This window comes from Acomys russatus, chromosome 30 (genome assembly GCF_903995435.1).
Source record: "Acomys russatus chromosome 30, mAcoRus1.1, whole genome shotgun sequence".
NCBI lineage: Eukaryota > Metazoa > Chordata > Mammalia > Rodentia > Muridae > Acomys > Acomys russatus.
The window spans coordinates 21,108,112-21,125,142 of record NC_067166.1 but is presented as its reverse complement, the minus strand read 5'-3'; the positions used below and the strand labels follow the sequence as shown (position 1 = coordinate 21,125,142).

At 43.3% G+C, this 17,031-nt stretch overlaps 2 protein-coding genes across 3 annotated transcripts in view; one reads left to right on the top strand and one right to left on the bottom strand.

Annotated features, from left to right (window-relative positions):
* The window catches only part of Taf9 (TATA-box binding protein associated factor 9), a 720,252-nt gene that overhangs the window by 384,134 nt on the left and 319,087 nt on the right, over nucleotides 1-17,031 (bottom strand). The window lies entirely within an intron of this gene.
* The window catches only part of LOC127212339 (baculoviral IAP repeat-containing protein 1b-like), a 179,828-nt gene that overhangs the window by 154,851 nt on the left and 7,946 nt on the right, over nucleotides 1-17,031 (top strand). The window contains exons 7-12 of one of the 2 annotated variants that reach the window (XM_051172428.1): nucleotides 996-1,077; nucleotides 4,338-4,395; nucleotides 4,865-6,976; nucleotides 13,153-13,320; nucleotides 14,554-14,706; nucleotides 14,940-15,026. In XM_051172428.1, coding sequence (XP_051028385.1) covers nucleotides 996-1,077; nucleotides 4,338-4,395; nucleotides 4,865-6,976; nucleotides 13,153-13,320; nucleotides 14,554-14,706; nucleotides 14,940-15,026 — 2,660 coding nt within the window. Of the gene's footprint in view, nucleotides 1-995; nucleotides 1,078-4,337; nucleotides 4,396-4,864; nucleotides 6,977-13,152; nucleotides 13,321-14,553; nucleotides 14,707-14,939; nucleotides 15,230-17,031 lie in introns of those variants that run through there. The other variant, XM_051172427.1, reaches the window with a different exon arrangement.

Genomic DNA, 17,031 nt, shown 5'->3' with positions numbered 1-17,031 from the left:
AACCCACTAAGCTAATTTAATTTCTTTTGAAGTTACATCCCAGAGATACTTGCAGTTTATAGCTTCTCCTGATCCAGCTTCTTCTTCTGATGTCAGCAGGGCCTCTCCCATGACTAAATCCCCTACTTCCTCCTCTCTCTCATCCTCTCCTGGCTGGCAGGAAGTCCAACCCTATTCTCTCCCCCTGCTCAGTGATTGGCTGTAAGCTGCTTTATTGGTATCTGTGGGACAACTAGGGATCAGTGTTTACACAACATTGAGACAGGAGAATCTCAGAACAAGGACTGCGACCAGATATGAGGGGTACAGACATCAGCATTTGAGTTACACATTACACAAAGACCTTCTGCCTACACATCCAAGTGGATCTTGTGTGCTTATTCGTTTGTTTTTGACAAATTGGCAATAGTTAATATGGTAATAAATTATTGTTAACTAAATTCTAAATTGCACACTTTGTTCAGGTAACTTTTACTGTTTTGTAGTTATTTTTACATGAATCTATAGAGTTTTCTCATTAATTAGTCTCTTAATTTTTTATTTAATTTTACTTTATTTAGTTATGTGTGTTTGTATGTGCAAGTATGTTCATTGTGTGTACTACATAAGGCCACAGGGAGACAGGGAGTATCCTCTTCTTTAAGTCCCCATCTGTTCCCTTGGGACAGGGTCTCTCTGAACTGGAGCTAAGCTAGCATCCAGCAAGCCCTAGTGACCCCCTTGCCTCTGCTCCCACACTGCTGGGTTCATGTTTTCACTCTTTAAGCTCGTGTTAGCTGGTGTCACGCCCAATGTCCTCACTGTTACTTTACACACCACACTCATTATTACTGAGAGCCACAGACTGAATCAGACTTTACAGGATGCGACGCTGACAGAACCACTGAGAACGTTGCTTTCTACTTCACGCTTGGCCCTGATCCTCATGTTTTTAAACAGCTAACACACATGTAACTCCACTGAACTATTTTATGACTTTTATCTTCTCCGCATAGCTGTGTATTTCTTCAAAACCTGAAGTCTTCTGCACAAGAGATTCCAGCCCTTCAGAGCCCTGATGTCCTTCTGGAAGCCACGGTAATGAGCCCCGCCCCTTCTCTGACTCAGCAGCCTATGATCCTGCCGTTGAACAGCAACATCAGTTGTAAATGTATCCTAATTAAATAAATTCCACAGGTATATAATAAGCATTATCAAGGACAAGTGCAGACAGGAACTTCACAGTGAACGAGGGAGACACCATATGTAGCTTCATGAAACGGACAGTCAGCCCTTCTCCTGTAAGAAGTCTATTGCTGAGATTCCTTAGACTTATTCCTGATAAACACCAGACTCATCTGTGGTCTATGGATTGCGGTAGCCTTGATGTCTTCCTTTTGAGACATGTGAGGCGAGTTTCATTGGAGTTTTGTTTGAGACACGTTGTCACTGTGTGGCTTGGACTGACTTTGACTTGCTATGTTCAAGTCCAAGTCTGGCTGGGAATTGGTGATCCTCCTGCCTCAACCTTCCAAAGGCTAGGATTATAGGTGTGTGCCACCGCTCCTGTTTGATGTTTGTTCTTTACTGCAATTGAGGAGATCATACCCTAGGTCTAGTGCGTGCTTGCCAAGCACTGGGCTCTATGACTGGGCTCCATCCCTGCTGTGCAGCATGTTTCCTTAAGGAGGGCAAATGTGCAGCAAAATCACTAACTCTGATGACATTCTGAACCTACATGTCTCCCTGAGATCCAATCTATCAATTCAATGGTGGCACAAGCCACCTATATTGTCATAATGGTAAGTATGCTGGTCCTCATCCCACAGAACTGAGAATAAAGCTGGGTGTAGTGGCTCATGCCTGGAAACCAGCACTCTGGAAGCTGAGGCAGAATTGTTAGGAGTTCAAAAGTAGCCTGAACAGTAGTATAAGACATCACTCCCCAAAAACAAAAACAGAAACAAAACAAACAAACATAAACAAAATAATGAAGGAAGCATAAAGGAAAATAAAACAGCAGAGCAAGTCTGGGCTCATTTCATAAATCTCTTGTGTTTGGAATTTCTAATTTTTAATTAATTAACTTATTAATTAGTATATTAATATTTATTTATTTATACCCTGACAATAGTTTCCCATCCCTCTTCTCCCAGTACTCCCCAACCACTTCCCCCACTCATTCCTTCTCCCCCTGCCTTTTTTTTTTTTACAGAAAGGGAGGCCTCCTATGAATATCAACCAGCCTTGGCTTATCAAGTTGCAGTAAGAGTAGACACATGTTCAACTGAGGCTAGCTAGGCAGCCCAGTAAGGGGAACAGGTCCCAAAGGCAACAGAGTCAAAGACAGCCCCTGTTCCCACTGTTAGGAGTCCCACATGAAGACCAAACTACACAATTGTTACTTATGTGCAGAGGACCTAGGTTAGTCCTGTGCATGCTCTTTGGCGTGCGGTCCAGCCTCTATGAGCTCTATGAGTTGCTAGGTGAAGCCTCTTTGATGATGGTTATTCTAGGCTCTTGGCTTCAAGTATAGCAGAGTATTATCAATAGTGGCAGTGCTCCCTCTCATAGTATGGGTCTCAAGATGGACCAGTCACTCCCTGAGTTTCTACTCCATCTTTATTCCTGCACATCTTGTAGGGAGAACAAACTGTAGGTTGAAGGTTTTGTGGCTGTGTTGGTGTCTCAATCCCTCCATGGAAGTCTTGCCTGGTTACAAAAGTTGGCTGGTTCAGGCTCCATATGCCCAGTTGCTAGGAGTCTTAGCTAGGGTCACCCTCATAGATCCCTGGCAGTTTCTATTGTCCTAGATTTCTAGCTTGCCCCAGTGATGCCCCATGTTCTAGATGTCTCTCCCAGTACTCTCTCCCTCCATCCTCCCTCCCCCACCTGATCCCTCCCATTCCCATCCCCACTTCTGCCCCACCTGTGCCTCACCCAGGCCGCTCCCCATATCCACTCACGATTTGTATTCTGTCTCAGTGAGATTCATGTGTCCCTTCTTGAACCCTCCATATTACTTAGCTTCTTTGAGTCTGTGGATTGTAGCATGGCTATCCTGTACTCTATGGCTGTTATCTACTTATAAGTGTACATGCATGCAAGTCTTTCTGGGTCTTCGCTACCCCACTTAGGATGATCTTTTCTCATTCCATCAATTTGCCTGCAAATTTCATGCTGTCATTTTTAATAGCTGAGTAATACACCATTGTGCAAATATGCCACATTTTCTTCCATTAAGAGACATCTAGGTTGTTTCCAGTTTCTGGTTCTTACAAATAAAGCTGCTATTAACATGATTGAGAAAGTGTCCTTGTGGTAGGATGGAACACCCTTTGGTTATATGTCCAGGCAATTTTCTGAGAAACCACCATATTGACTTCCAAAGTGACTGTACAAGTTTGCATTCCCACCAGGAATGGAGGAGTGTTTCGCCTGTTCTACATCCTCACCAACATGAGCTGTTGATTGAGTTTTTTATCTTAGCCATTCTCTGGGGTTTAAGATGAAATCTCAGAGTTGTTTTGATTTGCATTTCCCTGATGGCTAATAGCATTGAGTATTTCTTTAAGTGTTTCTTGGCCGTTCCAAGATTCCTCTGTTGAGAATTCTCAGTTTGGCTCTGTACCCCATTGTTTAGTTGGGTTATTTGGTGTGTTGATGTCCAGTTTCTTGAGGTCTCTATATATTTTGGATATCATCCCTTTGTCAGATGTGGGGCTGGCATTGCAAGTGCAGGGGATGTAGCTCAGGTACTAGATGTCCCCTAATGGGGACCAAGAGATCTTCAGCTCTGAATAAAACTAGGTGTGGTAAGAGGCTTGGAGTCCCAGAGAAGAAAAACATGACACAGAAGCCAGAAGTGTGAGGAGGCTCATGCCTATAAATCCAGCAGTTGGGACATGAAGAAAGGAGGACAAGGAGTTCAGTGCTGCCCTTGATACATAGGGAGTTCAGACCAGCTACACGACATGATAATCTCTCTCTCATAAAATGTGTGGGTTATGCTCTTTCTGCATCCATCCCAGTGTGTGATGGTAAACACGCAGTTTCTAATGACTAAGCACAGAGGCAGTGCTTAGTGATGTGGCAGGACTATTCCTGTTCTAGACCTTACAATCTTTATTACCCACAGAGTGCTCCCTCATAGAGAGGATGCATGTACCATGCATGTGCCATCTAAGAACACACTACTGCATGTGTGTCAGAATTATTCTTTCATTCTGGAGCACCCCTTCCTTCTACAAGCACTGAGTACAGGCTGTGGTTAGAATGTCGGCCCTCTATGATTGACATAATACTCAATCTCAATCTAAGACCCAGCTTTGATATAACAAAGGATCTGTCTTTCGAAGGAAACCACAAGTGAGAGCAATCACGAGGATGCAGCGGCAGTTCATCCTACCACGGCCGGTAAGAACCTGACAGCAACATGGGGCTGTGTGTATTTGTACACAGGGGTTTAAAAAGAAAGTGTATTTATAACTGTCCAAGGAGCTTGTAGAGGAGCGCACTGAGATGAAGGGGACTGTGGGTGAGAGAGAGTCTGCATTCCTGTGGCATCTTGAGAGAGAATGCAGGGCTAATGACAGCAGTGCTTGTGTCAGATCCAAACCAGCCAGCATTAAAGGCATGGCGCAGCAAGCTGGCTTCCTGAGATCTTCACTGGACAGTTAGGGTGCCAGGTATCTAAGTCCCTGTCAAATGAGGGGCCTTAGGCATATTACCCCACATTCTGATACTATGAAAAGATCGTAGAGGATCTCAAGGTATGGGGGTGTAATCGGAAGTGGAGGAGAGTCCTAATCCACCCCTAGTAGACTAGCATTGTGATCAGAGAGATGTGAAGGTTCACTTCCCTGTGCCTCTCTCCCCTCCACAGACTTGGCTCAGAGTGAAGCCCCGTGGTTTCAAGAGGCAAAGAGTCTGAGTGAGCAGCTGAGAGGCGCCTACACCAAGGCCACTTTCCGCCACATGGATTTGCCAGAGGTGTGCTGCAGCCTCGGCACTGACCACTTGCTTGGCTGCGATGTGTCCATCGTTTCAAAGCACATCAGCAGGCCAGTGCAGGAGGCCCTGACGATGCCCGAGGTCTTCAGCAATCTCAGCTCTGTCATGTGTGTGGAGGGGGAAGCTGGCACTGGAAAGACAACCTTCCTGAAGAAAATAGCTTTCCTCTGGGCATCAGGATGCTGTCCCCTGTTGAACAGGTTCCAGCTGGTCCTCTACCTGTCCCTTAGTTCCACCAGACCAGACCAGGGGCTGGCCGACATCATCTGTGCCCAACTCCTAGAGGCAGGAGGATGCATTAGTGAGGCGAGCCTAAGCAGCAGCATCCAGCACTTTAAACACCAGGTGCTCTTCCTGCTGGATGACTATAGTGGGGCAGACTCACTCCCCCAAGCCCTGGAAACACTGATTACAAGAAACTACTTGTCACGAACCTGCTTATTGATCGCTGTCCACACAAACAGGGCCAGGGACATCCGCCCGTACCTAGATAGGATTCTAGAGATCACAGACTTTCCCTTCTATAACACTGTTTCTGTGTTACGGAAGTTCTTCTCACATGATATAATCCGTGTGCGAAGGTTTATAAATTACTTTGGAATGAATGAATATTTACAGGGGATTCAGAAAACCCCCCTGTTTGTGGCAGCAGTCTGTAGTGACTGGCTTCAAAATCCTTCTGACCAGCCCTTTCACGATGTGGCAGTTTTCAAGGCCTACATGAAATGTCTGTCCTTAAAGTACAAAGCTGCAGCTGAGGCTCTCAAGGCCACTGTGTCCTCATGTGGGCAGCTTGCCTGTAGAGGGCGTTTTTCATCCTGCTTTGAGTTCAACAGTGATGACCTCACAGAAGCAGGAGTTGATGAAGATGGAGAGTTGACCACCTGCTTGATAAGCAAATTCACCGCCCAGAGACTGAGACCAATCTACCGGTTTCTAAGTCCTCTGTTCCAGGAATTTCTTGCTGCCATGAGGTTGACTGAACTCCTGGGTTCAGATAGGCAGGAAGACCAAGATCTGGGACTTCACTATTTGAGACAAATTAACTCACCCTTGAAGGCTATGAGCTCCTACCACACTTTTTTGAAGTATGTCTCCAGCCAGCCTTCCTCAAAGGCTGGACCAAGAGTTGTGTCTCATTTGCTTCAGTTGGTGGATGAGAAAGAGTTTCTGGAGAGCGTGTCTGAAAATGAGGATTACATGAAGCTCCATCCAGAAGCTTCCCTGTGGATGGAGTCTGTCAACAGGTTGCAGCATTTATCTCCTGAAGCCTGCTCTTTATTTATTTCAGAAAACTTGCTAAGAATTGCTTTAAACTTTGCTTACCAAAGCAACACAGTTGATGCATGTTCTCCATTTATCTCGAAATTCCTTCGAGGGAGAACACTGCCTTTGAGAGTACTGAATTTACAATACTTCTGGGATCATCCGGAAAGCCTCTTATTACTGAAGAGCATTGAGGTCTCCATAAATGGAAATAAGAAGGTACAGATAATAGACTTTCCACTCATAGAAAGAAGTTTGGAAACATTGCAGCCGCCAACTGTAGATCCAGACTATGTGTCTGCCTTTCAACCCATATATGAATGCAAGAAAAATTTGTCTGAAAAAGAAGAGATAATAAAAAACTATGCGGATATCCAACACCAGGCCCCACCCAACATCAGCGCTGGCTACTGGAAACTGTCACCCAAGCCATACAAAATCCCTAGGCTGGAAGTTGGAGTGGCCAACATGGGCCCAGCAGACCAAGCCCTGCTCCAGGTCCTGATGGAAGTCTTCTCAGCCTCACAGAATATTGAGCTCTGCTTATCCAACAGCAGTGGCTTTCTTGACAGCATCCGCCCGGCTCTGGAGCTGAATAAGACCTCTGTCACCAAGTGCTCCATGCGCAGCCTAGAGCTCAGCACAGCAGAGCAGGAGCTGCTTGTCACCCTGCCTGGCCTGCAGTCTCTCGAGGTCTCATGGGTAAACCAGTTACCAGGTAACCCTGAGTGTCTTTACATTTCCATTTTGGCCCGCTGACTGTGTCTTCATATAGGCATAAGGTTATTGTGTAATTCAAATGCTGATTTCTGTTCATATCTGGTTACAATCCTTGTTCTGAGAATCTCCTGTCTCAATGTTGTGTAAACACTGATCCCCAATTGTCCTCTGATATTCCAGTGAGGCAGTTTTACCGCACAATACTGAGCAGTTATTCCTCTATTCTTAACCCTCTAAGCTAGTCTATCTTCCTCCTAACTCCTAAACAACCAAAATACTCACACTTTATAGCATTTTCCTTTACAGCTGTTCTTTCCTCATGTCTCCTGGTAAAGAAATCAAACGGCAACCTATAGAGGCACAAGATTTGTAAAGCTTAAGGTGGCAACAACTTGGACTTGGGTTTTATGTGTGGTGATAAATATGAGTCTAATTGCATTTTTCTACATGTAGACATTCAGTTAGACCAGCACCATTTGTTGAAGATGCTATCCTTTTACCATTGAATAGATTTGGCTTATTTGTCAAAAAGCAAGTGACCATATGTGTGTGGATTAATTTCTGGGTCTTCAATTCAAATCCATTGATCAACCAGCCTATTTCTGTGCCAGTATCATGCTGTTATAATTACTGTTGCTCTATCGTACAGTTTGAGATCAGGTATGGAGATTCCTCCTGAGGATCTTTTATTGTACAGGATTGTTTTAGCTATTCTGGGTTTTTTTTTTTATGAAGTTGAGAATTGAACTTTCAATGTCTTTTAAAAATTGTGTAGGTATTTTGATAGGGATTGCATTGAATCTGTAAATTGCTTTTGGTAAGATGGCCATTTTTACTATGTTAATGCTCCCAATCCATGAACAAGGGAGATCTTTTCATCTTCTGATGTCATCTTCAATCTCTTTCTTCAGAGGTTTGAAATTTTTTTCAAACAAGTACTTCACCTACTTGGTTAGAGTGACTCCTACTGCTTGAGGCTATCAAACAAGTTGTGGCTTATACTCCCCATCTGTTAAACAAATATTTAATAAGTGGGTCACATAGAATTACATAACTCCAAGAGATTAGCGCAGTGTTATGGCAGTCATTCTAGAGCCTGGCTCTCAATTGCAACGGCTGGCATGGCAGAAAGATGAGGCTTCACTTATGGAGCAATGGAACAGAAAGAGAGGCATTGATATTCTCAAAGATCAGTTACTAGATGAAGATCTGTATTCTAAATTAAGGGTACAGAGCCAGGCGTGGTGGCACACTCCTTTAATTCCAGCACTTGGGAAGCAGAGGCAGCCAGATCTCTGAGTTTGAGGCCAGTCTGGCATACAAAGTGAGTTCAGGACAGCCAGGGCTACAAGAGAAACCCTGTCTCAAAAAAAAAAAAAAAAAAAAGAGAGTACAAATTACCACTGATGGTCTCCTAGAACAATGGCATACAATAGGCTTAAATACTTGGGATAAGGTTTAAAAACAAGGACAAACGGAATCATTTATAAAGATAACTAACACTGATAACTAACACTCTGAATAGAACAATATCAGACCCAAATGCTAGAAAAACTCTACATGGATCTATAATGTTTGAGACTGTTAATTCTGAATGCAAAAGGGATATTAGACCCTTGAGGGCAGGATCCACACCACTTCATGAATGGATCAAAACTCCAGACATAGGAACAAATGTACATGATTCAGTTATAGTTGGAGAAAAAGCTACAGGAGACATCAAAACACAAAATGCCCATTGATGTGGCTGTGTAAACCCAAATCATTTCCTAAAGGACTGTGAGCAAGCAGTCCCCAAGGATAAATTCTTCTATAATAGTAATAATTTAGGAAAAAGATTTCTTATGAAATGTAGAAGATGTGGAAGGAATGGTTATATGGCTCATGAATTAATGCCATCCAAGAATAGTAGAGCTAGTTCCTTAATTTTAGAAAACTGACGAAGGGGCTTAGCTCAAGGCCCAACAAAAAAACATGAGCCATTTGTTTCCTATCTACCAAAAAAGGATTATTCTAAGAAACAACTAGAAAAGTCAAGGCCTGTTAGGACAAACAGGCCTACTAAAAACTTAAGTAAACCATTTAATGGAGATAAAGTTGCCCCTAGGGATAAAACAAGAGATTCTAAAGATACCAAAACCCAGATATTTGGCAAGCATTATAAATGATAAGAGGCCAAAATTAAAACAGTTAGATGGCATTGAGATCGAAGGATTAGTGGACACTGGAGCAGATATAACAACAATTTCCCAGGATTGCTAACATCCAATTTGGCCACTTAAAAAGGTATATACATAGCCTCAAGGAGTTGGGTCATTGTTGTGGGTAAAACAAAGTCTAAAATGGCTTAAATGTGTCAGGGCAGAAGTCCAAATAGTAAAGTTAAGACCGTTTGTGGGTGATATAGTCATGAGTTTATGGGGGAGAGATTTGTTGCAACAATGGGAGGGATGGATTACCATTTCTAGAGACAAGCCATAAAATCAGAGATATTCCAGACAAAGGTATTAACAAATCTTATCAGGAACAGCCATGGACTGCCCAAGTTGTCCATAAACAGAACACAGAAGAAGCTGATTCTCCAATTTTTGGTGGGGAAGACACTGCTGACAGAACACCAATGGCCTTACCACTAAAGTAGCCAACTTATTTGAATAGAACAATGGCCTATGACAAAAAAAAAAAAAAATGCAAGCAACTTGCAGCCAGTCATTGAGTAGGGGAGAGAATAGGGCTGGAATTCCTGCCCTCCAGGGGAAGAAGAGTTAGAGGAGGAAGTAGATGTTCAGGCATGGACAGAGGTCCAGGAGACCTGAGAAGAGAGGGGCTGGAGCAGAGAATGCCATAAAATGCAAGTATCTCACCGGGCATGGTGATGCACGCCTGTAATCCCAGAATGCAGGAGGCAGAGGCAGGCAGATCACTGTGAGTTTGAGGCCAGCCCGGTCTACAAAGTGAGTCCAGGGCAGCCAGAGCTACACAAAGAAACCCTGTCTCAAAAAAAAATTTTTTTTAATGCAAGTATCTCAGGGATTTACACTGGGAGGAAGCCAGACTAGCCTAGAAAGTTAAGATTAGAGTAAAAACTACTCAGTATTGTGCTGTAAGCTGCTTTGTTGGCGTATTGGGGAACAGTGTTTGCACATTGTTGAGACAGGAGATTCTCAGAACAAAGATTACAACCAGGTATGGGGGATACAAAACTCAGCATTTGAATTACACAATAACTTTGCGCCTACATTTTCTCATTCTTTGTGTTAGATGACTGAAACGTCTCAGTTTCATCTCTTCAAAAGTGTTCCTTGATAAGAGAGCTCTAAACACCTTCTCTGTCTGGGTTAGTGTATAAATCACTGAAGGGCCCTGAAATATAGAATGAGGTTCACATAATTCAAACAAAATTAGCGTAATACTATCATCAGTATTTCATGACTTGAGAGGTTTTTCAGGGCACATGAATTGCTTGCTATTAGTAAACATTGGATTGTGTGTAAGACGACGCTGAAGAATTATCTGTACTCTGGCTGCCAGAAGGAGGAGGGAGTTTATCTTCTCCGGAAAAGGAATTAAAAAGTAGGAACAATATGGTCTTAGTCATGTTTCTGTTGCTGTGATAGAACATTCTGACCAGAAGCAACTTGGGGAGGAAAAGATTTACAACATCTCACAACTCCCAGGTCGCACAGTCCATCACTGAAGGATGTCATGGCAGGAACTGGAGAAGAGACCAGGGAGGGATGTGGCTTCCTTCCCATGGCTGCTTATACAACTGCCTTCTTATTCAACTCCTGAGAACTCCCTCTGAGATGGGCCCTCCCTCATCAATCATTAATCACACACACACACACACACACACACACACACACACACACACAATACCTTACAGACTTGCCTACATGCAGCCTAATGGGGACATTTTCTAAATTTAGGATCCTCTTCTCTGATAATTCTAGCTTGTTTCAAGTTAACAGAAAGCAACTAGGAAAAATATCTTCTATTAGATGAATCTTCCTTTAAGTAATATTTGATAATTTTCAGTATAGACATTATCTGACTTTCATTAAATTTGTTTTTAGATGCTTATGTATTTAGATGGCCCTGTAAATGTTTGGTTTTTAATTTTTTTCATAATCATAACTAGTCTAGCTTTTGTCTTCAGCTGTCTGTTACATGCTTAGGAATGCTTTCTTGTCTATATCTGTGTGTTTCACTTTTTTTACTCCGTGTGTGTGTGTGTGTGTGTGTGTGTGTGCGCACGCGCGCACCGCACATGACCATGACACACCATGGGTATGGGAGGGAAAGGAGGAACAACCTTCATTCTTCCCCCGCCCCACCACGTGGGTCTTAGGGATTAAAATGAGCTTGGCAGGCTTGGGACAAGTGCTTTTCCTCACTAAGCCATGTCCCCGTGCCACACACCCCTCTTGTTTAGGAGAGGGCCTCATGTATCCTACTGGCTTTGAGCTCATTGTGCCTTTGACTGTCACCTTGAACTGCCTGGACCCCCCTGCTGCTACCTCCTGAGTGCCGAATTACAGGCATGCTCCAACATCTAGACTCTGAGGAAATAGAAATATTTTTGACTTTGATTTTAAATATCCCTCTAATTCAAAACACAGCTGCTTAGCTCATGTTAAATGGAGACAAAGCCGAGCTGGGGATGTTCCTTGGAGGGTAGAAGGCTTCCCTACAATGCTCTGTGTTCAGCCAAGCACTGCAGAAACTGGTGATGCATGTGCACTCAGGATTTCTAGAGTCAACAGTATTCCAGGGTGTGCATATCTATCCTGGTGAGTGCTACATTCTGTTCCTCTTTCATCCATTATGAACAGTGGTTGCTTCCATCTTCTGGTTACTATGACGAACGCTGTCATGACCATGTGTGTTACAAGTGTCGCTTTCATCCCTGCTGTTGATTGGCTTAGGTATATGTCCAGGAGTGGAATCGCCTGCTAATATGGCATTTCTAATGGTTTTGAGACAGAGTCTCACTGTATAGCCTGGGCTTCCCTGGAACTTACTATACAACACAGGCTAGCCTTGAGCTTTGGTAACCCTCCCGGACACTGGGGTTACATCTGTGAGCCTCCACACCTTCTTCGTGTTTCACCTTTGAGGACATTTCCAACTGTGCTCCATGGTGGCTACCCCATGGTACCTCCCCAACTCCAATGTGCAAGCCTTCCCTTTTTCCACATCTCCTTTAGTCTCATTTTCCCTTTGCTTTGCTTCGTCAAAAACATATTCCTGTAAGTCAGTGTTCTCTGCTGTGGCAGGGATTTACATTTGCCTGCTGACTGAATGAGACTGAGAAGATTCTCAACTGCTCATAATGGCTTTTTTTTTTCCCCTTTTAGAAATCTCTATTCGAATTCTTTGTAATATAAAAGATTTGAGAAGGCATTGCAGGTTGTGCTTTTAATCGTGACACTCCAGAAACTATAGGAGGATTGCCATGGGTCTGAGGCCATCTCGACAGTAGAGTGAGAACCTTTCCCAAACAAAACAATATTGCTCTACTGTAGGAGTCCTTTGTTATTGTGCATATTAACCCTTATGTTACAGGGAGGGTTTCTCACCAGGAGAGCATTTGCCTACCTAGGTTCCATCCACAGCATGACAAAAATATCAAACACATGGTTTGAAAACCTTTTTCTCTCATTCTGTAGATTGTCATTTCACCTCTTTATTCTGATGCATGAACAACTGTCAATTTTGATGAAGTCTAATTTTTCTTTTTTTTATACTGCCTTTTATAGCATATCTAAGTATCCATGGTGAAGTCTGAAGTTGTGAAGATGACCTGTTTTCTTCTAAGAGTTCTATAGTTTTAGCTCTTACATGCGTCATTAATCCATTTTTTACCTTTTTATGAGTTGGAAGCAGGAACCCAACTGTGTTCTTTTGCATGTGCAAACCAGTAGTTTCCACACTGTTGGTTGGGGCGATGTCTCATTTATTTTGGGATCCAGAGACCAGCACAGGGCTCCCCTATAGTCTATGATCAGCAGATGCCACAGCTGGCAGTATCTTCATGATGTGCTTCCTGGACAGATGTTAGGATGTCTGAGAACTTCCATCCTGAAAGTATGAAATGGATGAAGGTCACAGCACACTTGAGAACTTCCCCTTGGGACTCTTGAGTGATGGGAACTGTGTGCTGCTTTCCAGATCAACTCCTCTCTAACTTGGACACATTTCTGGGCCTGAAAGAACTGTCTGTGAGACGATGTGACAAAGCTGATGTGCTTTCAGTCCTTCCTGAAGAGTTCCCAAACCTCCACCACATGGGGACCTTATCCATCCAAACTTCCACCGAGTCTGACCCCTCCAGACTAGGTAAGGATGGGGCTTGGGTCTCCAGTTCATGTCTCATCTGGAAAAGCTACTTGGCTAGTAACTGCTAGATGCATTAAGTCATCATTAGGTAAAACATTGCTGGGCCCGTGTCCATGGGAAGGTATGGGAACAGTGTTCTTCCTCATTAAGAGGGCAGAGATTCATTTGTTGCCTGAGTCTTTAACGAGCCAGGAACTGTTCTGAGCACTTCACAAATACTAACTCACTCTTCAGACCCAGTGTGTGAGAGAAGCCACAGTGACTGTTGTTGACTAACAACTGGGGAAGTTGAGGTCTGCAATTGCTCAACTAAGAAAATGCATCTTCAAACAGATGGTTTGCATTCATGCCAGAGCTTTACACTCCTAACACTTCCTCTCCATTGCAGTGTGTGGAGTTCTCTTCTTTTGCCGCTGTTGTAGTGGCGTGTGCAGATCTGCCTGCTGAAGGAGAAGGAATCTGACCGGGAGGAGCCTGAACCTTTTCTCCATTTCTGTCCATCCAGCCTCCTGTTGCTGGACAGCTGTGCAGCCATCTTTTTAGAACATGTCATTTAACAAAGTGACTAACACACCATCAGATCTTTAACTTTTAAAACACTGAACACAAAGTAAATGTAAACCAGGAACTGACATGGCACATCTGCATGCCAAACAGTCACTAGAGTGGGGCACGGTGGCTCCTGCCTGTAACCCCAGTGCTTGGGAGGCTGAGACACGGGGGCTGTCCCATCCATTAGATTGGAACTGTGGAATCCCATGTCCAAAGGATAAAACAGATTTCTCCAAAGCTGTCCTCTGACCACCACATGTGAATTATGGTACTTTGTGTCTCACACACACACCAAATACTTTAATTAAAAAAAAAACATTTTTAAGTTGTGCTCCAGAGTTGCCCTCCCCTTTCTGTCACTCTGTACAGAATTCCTATTGTGTCAGTGCAGTGTGCACACACTGACTCCTTAGGATGCTGACACTGCAGGTGAGATATAGGGAAGAGAAAACTGATCCAGAGAGGGTCAGGACTTGCCCCAGGTCATCTGTTCAGTAGTCAGTTGCAGAAGCTGAGCACAAGCCCAACATAGTGTGAGCTCTAGATACTGTGCTACTGTGCCATTACAGTATGTGCCATGTGTCACTGCCTGTTTAATCAATGTGGCTGCAGTTTGAGAGACCAATTCTGATGGGAATTTGTAGTCTGCTCTAACTTCTGAAAATCTTTTATTTTTTCCAGTTAAATTGATTCAGAACTCTCCAAATCTTCATGTCTTCCGTCTAAAATGTGATTTCCATTCGAACTGTGAGTCTCTTATGGCTGTGCTTGCTTCCTGCAAGAAACTCAGAGAGATTGAGTTTTCTGGAAGATGCTTTGAACCCATGCCATTTGGTAAGAACCGTACAACTTTGACTTCAGATGCACCTGATCTTCAATGAAGTGCACCTCTGACTACAAATTAAACCTTTTATTTTCAGATTTATGCCCTTTGCTTAGTCATAGTAGTTTAATTTGCATATTATATCACCTTTCATCACATTTGAAATACTCTTTATTTCAACAGTGCCCCTCTGTGTCATAGGAAATGTATCTGACCTGACACTATTTTATTTTCTTTTTCATAGTCACCATTTTGCCAAATTTTGTTTCTCTGAAGATTTTGAATCTTAAATGCCAGCAATTCTCAGATAAGGAAACTTCTGAACTGTTTGGTAAGTTTATAAAACAGTGTCTTTTAATTTATTCTTCATCTCTTTTCCTCCCCTCCTTCTCTTCCAGTGAACCCATAACAAAGCAAGCTGTGTACACTTGTCCCTTTACTTTCATGGCAACTGGGTCCAAGCCCTGCCTCTGCTGCAAGCACTAGAAGATCTTCCATGGCATAAAATGGTGCAGTGTTTTCCTATGACCCCACACATCCACGTCTCCATTGCCTGCAATACCTAATGCCATGTAATTGCTATGTAAACAACTGTGTCATTCTGGGAATAATGAGGAAGGGGAAATATCTGGACACATTTAGCACAGACACAATTTTTAGAAATTGAACGAGTAGTTGGCAGAATGTGCTGATACACAGGTCACGCACCCGCGATGCTGGTCCTTAGGCCGACATCATAGCGATGCTCAGTCTCACCCCCCAGATGCTATTGATCCCGCACATCCTCGTGTGTGATCTCATAAAATACACTACTACCAGACTCACTGGCATCCTAGGGTAGAAGTTGGTCCTAGTGGCACCATGTAACTTTATTGTGGGGCATCCACTCTAAATATGCTGCATCCGTTTTGTTGCAAAGGTTTCAGAATACATATAAAAACTTCTACCTACATTAAGAAAACTAATCTGTGATAAACCATACTTTTGGAGTAAAAAATGTTTAGTAAAGTAATATACTTTCATGGGAAATACTAGCAGGGAGAAAACGGGAGACAATGGTGATATAGGGCGCAGAGCTCTGTCTTCATGTTACTTTTCAGACTTCTGTGTGAATGAGAGAGGCTAGGCCCCTCCATCCTCTTCCATTCTGTGGAGGCAGCTGCTCTGTGTGTTTGCTTTGGCCTTGGAGGTGCTGGTAAAGCAGCAGAGACCAGGCATTACAAAAGCCACTGTCATTGTCTCAGGCTAACTATGTAAAAGGCACACTGACTATAAGAGAGTCAAGTTTCCACACTGCTGGAAAAGAAAACTACAAATATTAAAGCAGAAGGCTAATCAGTCTCAGACGTAAGGAAGCAACACCCTGGATTCTTGTGCCTCGCTTGAAAACAAAGCCTTGACGAAGCAAATTATATTTCTTCTTGAAAAATGGGTGCAAATATATTGTCATAAAGTGAATTTCAAGATTTTCCTCACAGAGAATAGCCAAAATTATAGATTTGTCAGGAAAAAGGCCTGAGAGATGGCTCAGCGAGCAAGAGGCCTGGCACTAAGGCTGATGACCTGAGTTGGATCCCTGGGACCAATGTGATGGATGAAGAAAGAGCCCACTTCTGAAAGCTGTCCTCTGACCTCTAAACCTTAACCCCATACCATGCTACACATATGCCAGCACGCGCGCACACACACACACACACACACACACACACACACACACACACTATGCACAGATGTATGTTGGAGTCCAACCCTGGCAGGGCTCAGAACCAGAAGAAGGATGTGTGCAATTGGTGAAAGAAGACTTGAACCATGAGGTGCCGTTCACATACTCTGGCACCGAGACAGCTGAGGCCACCTTTATCTGCACATCTGTTTCCTCATAGCTGGAGAGGTATACATTCACTTTCTCACATATAGTCTCTTTTAAGAACTTTCTATGTTTAACAATAATGGGTTCCCTTCCTTCTCCTCCTCAATTCCTGTGGTTTCTTGCTAACCCATGAACTATATCAAGAAAGAGGAAGCATAGCTTCAGCAAGGAGTTACTACCTAACCCAGCACACTGCCACATAACCAGGTGACTGTGGTTACAGTATAATATTGTAGGAAATAAAAATTATTAATGTTTATTATTAAAAGCCTACAATAATCATGGCAGTTACTATTAATCTGCTACCATATCAATAAAAGACACAGACACTTGAGAGAATTTTAAACAAGGCTTATTTCACCCCTGGGGCTTGGTAGATATAAACCCCTAAGCTATGTTGTCACCTTCCAGCCCCCCACCCCACGCCAATCCTCTAATCATTGCTATTGGGGCTACTTCCCACCCA